Raw genomic sequence first — 13,673 nt, forward strand, 5'->3', positions numbered from 1 at the left:
ATATATATTTCGAGCTTTTCGAGCCTAATTTGAGCGAGCCCGGTAATACTCAAGCATGGCTTGCAATTAATTGCGAGCCTAAATTTAGGCTCAAGCTTGACTTGAAATTAATTCGAGCCGAACTCGAGCGAGCCAAATATTGAGCCGAACGCGAGTCGAACACAAGCCGGCTCGCTTATTTGCCAGCCCTATATCCATATGCATTCAAAAAGTGGTATTAAAATTGAAGAAAAAATTTTAAATATTATTTATTTGATTTTGCACTTACTTATTTTAGTATTTTATAGTTTAAAATGTATCTTTTTGAAAATCTTCTTACAACTCATCAAATAGAATTCTCAAATTTAATATCAGAATTGTATATCATATTTCTAAATAGTTAAAAGAATTTTTATTACAAATTCAACTGATTTGCATTAGTCTATATCGTTAAGTCAGAAAACACCTTATATGAGTCGTTAAACTTATTACTTTTGAGACTACTTAATCACTAAGTTAATGAAGTCCAAAAATTATAAAAACTTAATATTTAAGAAGTCCTAAAATGCTAGATCGATTATTAACCGTTCAATCTATAACACAAAAAGATCAGTACTATTAATAATATTTTAATATTAGTTCATTTGAAGGATAAGTTGTTGTTACTAGTGTGAAATAAAAGAAAATATCTTCTTGTGGCACCTTTTTTTTCAAATTGTGCGGCAGCCGCAATACGCTTTATAGTAGAGAAAACACACTAACTTTGTGCACGAGTTTACTAATCAACTAAGAATTTTGAGAATACACCGACTGGGGGGAATACAGTCGCAATTTTGACCACAGCGACCAATCGGGGCCCAGAACCGCCCCCAAAAAAAAGTAAGTTTTTGTCTCTTGTGCACGTGGCCCCGTTCTATTGGCCCTGGGCCCGGGCCACGTCAGTTTCCGCGTTGACGGGGATATGTATCTTTCACTTTTTTGTCTGTAATAACCGCGCCGTGGAATCGCCGAGGAGTTCTCGCTGTTCCGGCCCATCGCCCGCGGATTACGTGGTGGACCCGGGGGGAGGGGGGAGGGTTCCCTACCTCCTATTCCATTTTTTGTCGGGCAGTACGGATTAAGATTATTTTTTATTTTATATTATTTTTTCTATTTACCGTCCCATTCTGAGGGGATTAGAGTAGGAGCGAATTTTTGGCGGATCGGGGCGGATTGAAGAGGGTCTCCCGCCTCCTGCTTCATTTATTTGGCGGATCGGGACGAATTCGGAATGGATTATATTTTTCTATATTTTTTGTTCCTACTTACCGCCCCATTCAGAGCGGATCTGAGTAGGAGCTCCACCAGCCCGGATCCATTTGCATTCCTAGGAGTTAGCCATATTTGGTAATTCAATGAAAAAAATAGATATATAAAGTTATAATGATTATTAGTAATTAATTGTCAATAAATCTGCCAAATTTAACGAAACACTTGTTTACTTAACGGATTAGAATAACTCAAGTTTTTTTTTAAAAAAAAAATAGAAATTGAAAAGACATCACCAATTAAAATTAAGTCAAGTAGTTTACTTTAAAATAGTTTGAAAGTCAAAAGACTCCCTCTAGGGATGCCAATAGTTACGAATACTCAAAATTTTATTCGAATCTGAATCAAAATGTGAATCTGAGACAGATTTAATTGATGGCAAATGGAGATGGTTCCTAAAATGGATGCAAAAAAATAAAAAATTCGATAGAATTGAATTCGGATATGAATTTTATCTGTACCCAAAACGAATCCAAATCAGACGCAAACTCAAATTGATTTTATATTATAAATATACATAGAGAGAGAGAGAGAGAGAGAGAGAGAGAGAGAGAGAGAGAGAGTGTGAGTGAGGCTAGTATGCCTCTGGAAGCACGGAGCCCTCCGTGCTTCTAAATCTTTTTCGATGTTAGGACCTTCGAATCGACGATCGGCTCCGTTAAATTTGATCTAGAATATTTGAAATACCTAAAAAATAAATTTTGTAATTTTTCAATATCATTTGCCTAATGATCGAAGGGTTTCAAATTCAACAGTATAAAATAAAAATCTTACAAAATGTAATGATATAGCATTAAAATTTTAGATCAAAAATATTGATCTTGTTTTATATAGCATAAAAAATTTTCTATTAAAATTTCACTTGATTTGGATATTTCTATATTGTTAACTTACAAATAGCTCACGACACCATTAAAATATTTGCCTAGTGATTGAATGGACTCAAAATTATATATATATATAGAGAGAGTTGAGCTATAATACTTTTACAAGTATCACCATCATGGTGCTATTAGGTTTTAAGCCATTTGATCTACTTTTTTATTATTAATGTCCATTGGATTAAACACTATTCCACCTACCACCATCTACCACCACCTACCACCATCATCTCAACCTCACATCTCTCCATCCAAGGGCTAAAAACACACAAGTATCACTCCCATGATACTTTTACAAGTATTCTAACCCTACTATATATATATATATATATATATATATATAGTAGAGAGAGAGGAGAGAGAGAGAGAGAGAGAGAGAGAATGAGAGAAGAGAGAGAGCAAAGAGAGAGAGAGAGAGAGGAGAGAGGCGACGCGACTAGGCTCCTATGTTTCGGAAAGTACGGGGGCCTCCATAACTTGTAAGTTGTTTTCGAGATGGAACGTTCGATTCGGCGATCGTTCCATTAGACATGTCAATCGCAATGGATACTATCATAGAAACCGAATTCCAATATATTTTGACTTCGTTGCCTAGTGAACGAGTAGTCTCAAATGAACAGCTGATAAATAAAAAATTCATAAAAATAATGATAAAGGACCTCAAATTTCAAATCGCAAGTATTGATCTTGCTATTGACGTTAAGTAGAATTTTCTTTTAAATTTCATGTAATTTGGATCTTCTACCGTTGACTTACTGCCGAATCGGCTTAAAAATAGTCATTTTTGACCTTTTGATTGCTTAGTATAATAATGTCAAAAAATTAATAAAATTGGTTTCTAGATAGTTCCAATAACGGTAGATTATACCTAACGGAGCCGGTGCAGACGAATTGGATGTCAATCAATCGAAAAACAACTTCAGTACGGGGAAGGTCCCGGTAGCTTTCGAAAGTATAGTAGACGGACTATATATCTATATATAATACGAGAGAGAGAGAGAGAGAGAAGAGAGAGAGAGAAGAGAGAGAGAGAGAGAGAAGAGAGAGAGAGAAGCCCAGAGCTACTGTGACTGTTAGGAGTACAACAGTCCTGTGTTTCTAACTTTTAACCACCCATCAAGTTTGATGGGTGGTTAGTAGATGACAGAGAAAAAAGATATTGGAAGAAATGGGTGTTCAATTTCTCTTTCTCCTTGGAATTTCTCTCCAAATATCTCTATTCCTCTCTTATTTAACACACACATCAAATTTGATAGGATGGTTAGAAAGTTATGAGGCATTAAAGGCTGTTTCTCCTAAATAGCAACAGTAGCCTGCTCTATATATATAGATATATACATATAATTATATAATGTATATACATATAATATAATATGTAGTATATATATATTAGTATACAGATATAATATGTATGTATATATACATATATATATACATATATATAATACATACATATATATTATACATACATATATAATACATACATAATACATATATATATACATATACATATACAATACATATATAGTATACATAACATTATTACATACAGAATAACAATATATAACATATATCTATACATCATATATATTTATACATATACATATATAATACATATATATATATAATACATAATATATATATATATATATATATATATTTTTGAATATGTATTTTAAAAGTTTAGATTTTTAATATAATATAGGCTAAATTACAGAAAACCTTCATATCAATACCCGATTTTCACTTTACCCCCCTGTCATTCAAAAACCTACAATTTGCCTTCTTAAAAAATAAAAAATATTCACTTCGGCCCCCGCCGTCAGTGTTCCGTTAGAGTTCCATTTATATCTTATTTTGTATACCCAAAATACCCCTTTGAAATTCTCATTCATGCCCACACACATGTCCTCGGCTGCCGCCTCGCCCTTCGCCGCCGCCTCACCCTACGCCGCCTCGCTCTCGCCCACTCCTCTGTCCATGCCCAGACACACGCTCTTGCCCTCCTCCGCCGCCGGAATGAGCAAGTTGAAGGAGGAGGAAATGAAAAAGACAAGAGCAATTTGATCATTTTATCACACCATACCCCCGTATGAATATTTTTATTTTTCAAGGAGGTAAAGTGTAGATTTTTGAATGACGGTGAGGAAATGTGAAAAAACAGTTATTAATAAGGAGGTTTTATGTAATTTGAAATATATTTTGAAATATATTAAAGAGAAATAATTGTTTCAGGATTTAGATTTCGGGTTGACGTTTGGGTTTTTGGTTAGATTTGATTTTGGATAATGAAATTTTAAAATCCGTTAGATTCAGATTCAAGATCGAATTTTGATTTCCGGTTTGAATTTTTGTAAGCATGCCCATATTCCACCTGTTGACATCTCCCTAACTCCCCTGGTATAATTTTAACTCCCAGATATTTTTTCTTTTGTTTTGCAGAGGACATTGAATTGGAGCGTAGTTTTGTGAACGTCTATTTAGAATTAAATTTACTCACTAGTTTGATTAGTATATTATTCGATTACCGTAAAAAATAAGCATCATCATAGTATTCAAATGAGCCTTACAATTAAATTACATGGAGACAATTTTTATNAATAAAATTAGTTTGATTAGTATATTATTCGATTACCGTAAAAAATAAGCATCATCATAGTATTCAAATGAGCCTTACAATTAAATTACATGGAGTATAATATATGATATTTCTACACACTAAATTACATAAGACACAACCCAACTAATTTTATTACATCACATAATTAAGTCTACTCAAAGACAATATAATATAGCTATATTAAAATAATATTTTAAAAAATTACTTTTGTACTATTGGGTGGTACAGAAATTTTTCTTATTTGTTATTGTTATATAAGTCGTTCATTCGCAATTTTATAGTATTTTAGAAATATCATATATTATATATTTGAAATGACTAATTTCTTATTAGATAGCAATAACTTTATTTGGATTGGAAGATTGCCAGAGACTTGCATATTGTTACTAATATATTACTCAATAATTGAAATATTGATAATTCGAAATAATTACATAAATATCTCTCATAATTTTTTAATTTAAATTATATATACTAATCTTCCGAATTAATAAAAATTTTAAAATATAAAAAAAAAATTGAAATATTGCAGGCCGTCAAACGAACGCTTGCTAAATTCGAAAAAATTTACTATATAATACTTACACGGCATTATCTATCTCCAGAAAATCTCAATCTCCTTTTGAGAAGAGTACAATTAAAATATTTTATAAAATTATAATAAAATAGGTAAATCTCATGAAACTTTTTTGATTAATTTGGAATTTTATGCCACAGTTATATTGCAACAGTTATAATTAATAAAAAAATTGCCACTCTTGAGATTCGCCCGATCGACCATAATTAATAAAAATACGTTTTACTATGTTTTTATAAAAAAATATAATTTATTATTTATAATGTAATATAAGTGTGACATAATAAACTCTCTTCTTAATAAGGGAACCATCCAGTGATGAGGGAGTCCTATCCCGACCTATTCGTTGCCCCGTCTTGAGGTATGTTTTAAATTTCGAAGACGAAACTTTTTGTAGCGGAGGAGGATGTAGTATTCTGGTTTTTTTTTTTTTTGAGTTGGTAAGTTGGGTTGCCTTTGGGTTGGATAAAGATGCTACGTGTAGTTACCTCATGCATCCTTATCATGTTATGGTAAATGAAGGTATTCATTTTTTTTTTTATTTATTCATTCACTCTCTCTCTCTAGTTAAGCTGTACGTAGAGGAGGAGCTCGGGTGGTGTGGAGTTTCGTCGACGTCGTGCCGCGGTGCCGTTCGAGCGTGTGTTCGTCGTCGTAGCATCGCAAGGGGTCCGGACGAGGGCGTGGTTTCGCCGTTCTCGACGTCGCACGCGTTGGATTTAGCATACGAGGTGGGTTTATCATCGGAATCCTACTCCTATAGCTTTATTAGTCAACTTGTATCGTTTACATTGAACGTTGTTCTTGTTTAGCTCAAATTCATGTGTAGTTATATTTTAGACATATAAACTGAATTTGGAGCTTGTTAGTAGTTGTTATTAATCATACATGTTGTACTTATATAAAATATAGGAGAAAACTAGCGTTCGGGATCTGGCATATATTAAACTATCTGATTTAGCTCTAAGGGTCGTTATATTTTTATACTGTTACAGTATTCTCATTGTGAGTATTTCAGATAGTTCAGATTTCTGTTACACTCGTACTGAAATGCCGAGCCGATTTTTACAGCAATATTTACGATGTTCCGTCGCTCCTCCTACTAACGAATAATTCATTCTAGTCCGCGAGGAGTGCGGCACAACTCTGCCCCCATCCGTACTCCACCACGTGCCAAATCTTTTACTGTTTAAATAACGTAAAATAAAATAAAATATTCTGAAAAAAAATTCCACCCCTACTCAGTCAGATTCTTGCTCCTCTCCAGCTGTCTCCTCTCCACCGCCCTCTCGTCCCTCTTTTTTCCCGCGTTAACGACAACATCTCCGCTCTCTCACTCCCCGCGCACACCGTATACTATAAATACAAATCCAAACCCACCGTTCCTCCCCAAATTCGAAAGCAACAAATTAATACCTGACTTACTCTTCGGACACAACATAATTTAGTGCGTATTATATTTGTATGGAGTTCTTCAGCGGAGGTGGCGGCGAATCGAGCTCACCGTCGACATCGGCGTCGGCGGAGACGGGGGAGTACGCGACGGTGTCGTCGGCGCCGCCGAAGCGGCCCGCGGGGCGGACGAAGTTCCGGGAGACGCGGCACCCGGTGTACAAGGGGGTGCGGCGGCGGGGCGCGGCGGGGCGGTGGGTGTGCGAGGTTCGGGAGCCGAACAAGAAGTCGCGGATCTGGCTCGGCACCTTCCCGACGGCCGAGATGGCCGCCCGGGCCCACGACGTCGCCGCCATCGCCCTCCGCGGCCGCTCCGCCTGCCTCAACTTCGCCGACTCCGCGACGCTCCTCCCCATCCCGCCCTCCTACGCCACCACCCGCGACATCCAGCGGGCCGCCGCCGAGGCCGCCGAGGCCTTCCGCCCTCCGGAATTCAGCCCCAATTCGCCCGCCGCAGCGACTACGCCCCCGTCCGACGCGGACGGAATGTCGGAATTTTACGCGAACAATGCTGCCGGCGGCGGCGGCAGCGGCAGCGGCGGCAACGTCAACGTCAACGTCATCGGTGGCGGCGGCGGCGGCGGCGACGAAGGGTTTAGCGGGTGGATGAGCTACGACGATTTGGACGCGGGGATGTACTACGCGAGCATGGCCGAGGGGTGGTTCGTGGAGCCGCCGACGTCGCGCGACGGAGGGCATAGTAACTGGGACGAGGGAGACGGCGGCTGCGATGAGGTGTCGCTCTGGAGCTACTCAATTTGAAGTTAATTTCCCCTGCTTTATTGTTATTATAAATATTATTTTATATTTACTTTATTATTATTATTCTTTTCCTTTTTTTGTATAATTTGGGACGAAGGAATTGGGATTGAGTGCTCTGTTTTGTAACTCTCCCAGTGACATGCAGAATAAGGGGGAAGAACAAACGATCGAATGGGATTGTAACATTGTAGGCCGGTACCTGTTCGGTTGTTTCGTTCAATGGACGGTTCAGATCGTTTTGTTCATATTAATAATCATGTTGCAAATGTTTTCCGGAGAATCCCCTCGACTTTGGCAGGCGATTTTGCAATAGCACCTCTCGACTTCATGTTTTATAGGTAATTTTAATTTTTCCTGATTTCAAAAATATTTTAGCTAATCAAATTATCAATTTAGTAAAAGTGATAGAAATTTTTTATTTTTTTATTTTTAAAAAGCAAGTGTGTAAATCTCACCTCAAGAAAGCACTATAATTTGTTATATATCATAATTTTTTTCAAGAAGCCGGGGCTTAAAGTTATTATTATTTTAATATATCTGCATATGGGAAAGTAAACCTCCAACCTCTTGGTCAGCTACTGAGGTACCATCTAATTAATTCGATAGTACCGGTAGCATTAACAATTCTATTATTAGAATTTACAATTTGAACTTTTTTTTATTTTTAAAAAAAATCCAAACTTTGTTAGTAATCAACTAACTATTCCTAGCTGATGAAGGTGCTAACTTTTAATAAATCATTTCAATTTCAGATATAACTCAAATTAGTCAAAATGAAAGTTTGAGAGGCAAAAATATAGATAAAGAAAAAAAATTGAAAAGTTCAAATTCAAAACACTACATAGTTCAAGGGTCTTCCTAAGCTTTTATTAGAGTGTTCCTAACTTTTTTTGCCATTTTGTACAAGTAGAACCGACCATAAATTTGCTGGGGCCCACTATGAATGGCGGTGGCGAAACGTGGGCCCGGCCTGCCAGAGTCGCAACCGTTATCCGCCACGTGTCGGACACGTGTACCTGATCTTTCCACGTGTACCCTCCCTAAATAGCTCTTTTCGAGGAAGCAGCGGATAGAGTTCGAGGAAAGAGCGAAAGAGTGGAGTGCATCCGAAGTGGGGCCCACTAATTTGAGTTATTGGTACCATCGCAGGAAAAGATCTCGAAATATGGTCAAAATGGTCAAAACGGAATATCAACACAGTTCGGGTTGTTAGTTAGCTGTATCTAGTATCTAGTGAAAGGCCACTCGAGGTTCATTTTACTTAGCTGTATCTGATAGGAGCATATGCTTACATGCATCAATCCCAAATCAGGGTAATGTCATGCGGAGGGGAGATAGTTTGACTCAGTATTTTTAATAGTATCCGTCTCTGCATACTATTTAATTCTTGGCCGTTAATTTCACCCCTTTAATTATTCTTATTTTTAAATGAATATTATTCCACCAATTGTCTCCTAATTTCTAGAGTGATCAATGCTAAATCCTAGAGGACCATTATCATTTCAATCCAGTAATTTTTCATCCAGTGGTTATAAATTTAGTGGTTAAAAAGAGCAAATACTACGAATAATATTCTAGCCTAATTATATATATAGAAGTATAAAAAAATTAGTGCTTCCGACTTTTTAATCTTTGAATTAAGAATTATATGGTTGGCATAATAGTGATCCCCCTAGAATAATAATATTAATCCAAGAATTAAAAATAATTAAAGTGATTGATCAAAAAGTTAAAAAAGTTGGAAGCACCACAATAAGTGATGTTTTCGGGAGCAATATAGTCCGGACACACTCTCTCTCTCTCTCTCTCTCTCTCTCTCTCTCTCTCTCTCTCTCTATATATATATATATATATATATATATAATGCTATTTGTACATCCTTTAAGACAAAACTGAAGTGGGGAGCTCCAAGCGAGTCCTCGTTGCGGAGCTTTTTATTTGCAGTCACAAGTCTAAACAACACGTATTTCAAAAGAAATAACTAATGACGATTTGTATATTTGATATGTTGTATTAAATACTGTTCTTCGAGAGAAATATACTAAGGCCTCTTTCAGTATCAAGGTTGATTTTTATTTTCTTAAAATAAAATTTTGTATATTAAATAGTGTACGAGTGAAAGTGAATTATTCGCAATCCTTTAATCGAAAATGTTTATTTGACAAAATAAAACTTGAAAATAACTTTTTGTTACTTCCCAATATTTTAAACAAGATTTTTTTTTTTTTCTATCACTTAGTCGGATGAATTGTAAGCTAACCAATTATACTAAGAAAAAAGGATTTTTCTCCAACACATCAAATTAAATAAATTTAGTGTTAAAAAAAAAACACTAATACCAAACGAGGCCAAACTAGTGATACGTCGGAGGAGGAAACAATATCACAACGTCCCCGATGGATATTTAAAACCAGATTAAAGAGAAAAAGAAAAAAATATAATATTTTTTTATGTGAAAGAGTTTGTATATTAAATCTCTCTAAACTGAAATAATTTTGCAAGAGCCAGTACTTTTAATAGTGTAAATCAAGTCTAACGGAAACGATTGTCGATTTGGAAGCCGCATCATTGAAAATAACTTGGTAGCACAGAGGCCTCCGTGCTACCGATAGTATACCAGCCTAGCTCTCTCTCTCTCTCTCTCTCTCTCTCTCTCTCTCTCTCTCTATATATATATATATATAGGCTAGGGCTACTATACTCTTATGAGTATTGATCCGTCGGTGGAGGAAAGCAATGTCACAGCGCCTTCCCGATGAATATTTGAAACCAGATTAAAGAAAAGAAAGAAAAGAACACAATATTTGTATGTGGAAGAGCCTGTATATTAATTTTCTCTAAAACTGGAATGATTTACAAGAGCCAGTAGGGCCCCTATTTCTAGCTTCCGGCTTACAAGAAGATAAGAACAAAATAACAACTTTATTCTTGTTCTAACCGAAGTAGTTGAAACCACCTCGATCTTATCCTAACCGAATTAGTTGGAACCATCTCGATTCATATTTTAACCGAATTAGTTCGATTCATATCCTAATCGAATTAGTTGGAATCCTCTCGGATCCATATCTTAACCGAATTAGTTGTAACCATCTCCGCCTTATTCGTAACGATTGAGACTTATTCGGATAGTTTGATCGTCCCGGATCATGGCTCCCCAATTTTGAGAGGAACCAGCACATGCTGGATCTAGAACTGCAAGTGAGGGAACTAAGTTTCCCCAGCTTCCCTAATGAACCACTTAGCGGCACTTGGCGTTTGACATTTCCGTCCAACATGGAAGAATTCACGTTCACCTTTGCGTGTAGTTGTGACCTTGCGTTCTAGGATAATATCCTCAGCTAGCCGCTCTTCGCGTTCTACTACGAGATCTTCCACGGATGGCAGTACTTTTCCGGGCTCATCGTCCAGCATTGATGGCTCAAAGGACTTTAGGTTTTCGACATTAACGACCGAATACATCCTCATGTATGCGGGCAACTCCAATTGATAAGCATTCTCACCAATTCTGCTTAGGGTCTTGAAAGGTTCATAACGAATAGGTTTAAGTTTCTTCCCCTCGCCTTTCAAGCGCTCTTTGTTGAGATGGAGCCAGACCAGATCACTCTCTTGGAAGTCGCCTTTTACTCGATGTCGATCATGTCGTTCTTTATACTTCTACTAAGATTTTTGTAGTTGTCGCTCCACCTCGCTATGCACTTTCTGAATGCTCTCCAAGAAGCGTTGTGCCTTTGCTATTTCATTTTCCTCCTTGGTGGTCTGCGGTTGCTCAACCGTGAATGCCAAGTCGAATGGACTTGATGGTAAATAACCCAAGCACACCTCAAAATTAAGGAGTCTTGCCAGTGGAACTGTGTATAACTCGATTGAACGTGAACTGCAAGTATGAAAGGCTCTCATCCCAAGTCTTGGAATGTCGAGCATTATATCCTTGCAGCAGATGTACAATTGTCGGGTTGACCACTTCTGTTTGAACATCGGTTTGAGGGTGGAAAGATGTACTCTGTTGTAGCTTTGTATCCATCATGGACCACAAAGACTGCCAAAAGTTGCTTAGAAAACGGCTGTCATGGTCAGACACAATCGAAGTTCGTAGTCCAAAATGTGTCCAAACGTGTTGAAAGAATAACCGCACAGTTTCCTCACCAGTGATTGTCTTCTTACATGGCACAAGTACTATCATCTTGGAGAATTGATTGACCACCACAAAAAGGTAGTCGTTTCCTCGTCGGGTCCTCGAGAGGCCTCCTAAGAAGTCTATGGAGATACTCTCCCAAGGACGAGTCGGCACCGGAAGAGAGGTATAGAGGCCCACCTTTTTATTTGCAGGTTTGGATGTACATCACAGAACACATCCCTTCACAAATCGCACCACATCGTTTTGCATGTGAGGCCAATAGACGTAGCGCTGGAGATTCTGCAAGGTTTTGTTCACCCCGAAGTGACCTGCCACCTTCGAGGTATGGGCTTCTCGGATCCATTGTACTCGATTGCCATCTTTTGGTACACATAGCAGTGCACCCTTGTACAGTAGACCGCCTTGCAAGACAAACTCAGTAGGTCGTCTTGCCTCGATGTCAGCCAGTGCTCCTTGAAAATCTGAGTCTTCTGTATATAAGCTTGCATACTCTTGAAAATTCGACTGAATTTGCATAAATATCGACAAGTAAAGTGCTGCCACTGGTGGTCGTGATAGCATATCAGCCAGTTTGTTGTGAGCACTTTTCTTATACTTGATCACCAGATTGAACTGCTGCAAGTACGTCATCCATTTCATGTGACGCGCCTGTTGTAAGTTTGATTGCGTTTGGAGGTACTGAAGCGGACGGTGGTCTGTATGCACCACTGTCTCTTTTCCTAGGAGATAGACCCGCCAATGCTTCACCGAGTGGCCCAAATGCCAGCCTAGCTCGGCACAGCCCATAGACGTACTGGGTTGTGCCTTGACTGTCCATGGCTCGGCTTGGCGTGAACTGCGTATCATGCATCCGCTGAGCTAGGTTAAATCTTGCAAGGATTGGGCTTAGCACAACACGATCTGCATCATGTGCGGGACGTGCTATACTTCTGGGTTGGCCCATGGCCTGGCAAAGCACGACTGATCTAGGTCGTGTCTACTCGACCGGCACCCATTTATTTTTTTTCCATTTTATACCTTTGTATATTTTATAAATATAATAAAAATTATTCTAAAAAAATATTGAATAAATAACTATATATTTTATAATATTAATATGAAAATATTTAAAAGTAAAATGATAAAATTTAAAAGATTAGTGGACCAAGTACCAAGGAAAAAGGGATAGGGTCTGGGGGTGGGGTTGGCCCAAGATTCCGAAAAGCACTCTCTTTTAGGAGTAGAAAAATTGAATTTCAAATTTTGGATCAAAATATCTCTCCAATAGTTGGATTTTTTAACTGTTGGGAGGTATTTTAGTCATTTTATTTTATATATTTTAAAATATAAAAATCTAATACAAATAATAAAAGGCTGGTACAGGCTCAGTTAGGGATGACTTAGGATCATATTTTCCAGGGCGGGGGCCGTGCAGATCTACAGCAAGAATTTTGATGTGCCAAGTGTGCCGGATACCGGCTAATTTTCGGCCTAGATTAATATGGGCCGTACTGAACAAACATGACCAATATTACACCCTTATCTCTACTTTATGTATACTAGAAGTAGAAGTAAAGCTTAATAGTATTCGTAACTTAAACTTTCTTCGTTTGTGGAACAATTTAGTTCTACATCAGTCGTGAAGCCACTTCATCCTTTACTGGCCACCGTATCTCCATACTGTGCACCCTATCTCTACTTTATCTAGAACTTCTTTCGTCTGCAGAACAATTCAGTCCTACACAGGACATAGGGATGCAAACGGATCCGAGTTGGTGGAGCTCCCGCCCCTATCCGCCCCGACGGGGGCAATAAATTGGAGAAACTAAACGGATTCGGGGCGAGAAACAGGGTAAATTTTACGATCCGAGACGGATTCGGGCAGAAAACGAGAGAAATTTTGACCCGCCCCGAATCCGCTCCGCCATGATCTGCCCCGAAAATTATTTATATTTTTAAAAAATATTCCTAAAAAATAAT

General features: G+C 37.8%; 1 protein-coding gene across 1 annotated transcript; it reads left to right on the forward strand.

Moving 5' to 3' along the window:
- Positions 6,674–8,238, forward strand: LOC109726947 (dehydration-responsive element-binding protein 1C-like). The gene is made up of 2 exons (XM_020256773.1): positions 6,674–7,552; positions 7,715–8,238. The coding sequence occupies exons 1-2, from the start codon at positions 6,830–6,832 to the stop codon at positions 7,715–7,717; spliced, it is 726 nt and encodes a 241-aa protein (XP_020112362.1). The 5' UTR covers positions 6,674–6,829; the 3' UTR covers positions 7,718–8,238.

This window comes from Ananas comosus, linkage group 22, assembly GCF_001540865.1.
Source record: "Ananas comosus cultivar F153 linkage group 22, ASM154086v1, whole genome shotgun sequence".
In the NCBI taxonomy this organism is placed as follows: Eukaryota; Viridiplantae; Streptophyta; class Magnoliopsida; order Poales; family Bromeliaceae; genus Ananas; species Ananas comosus.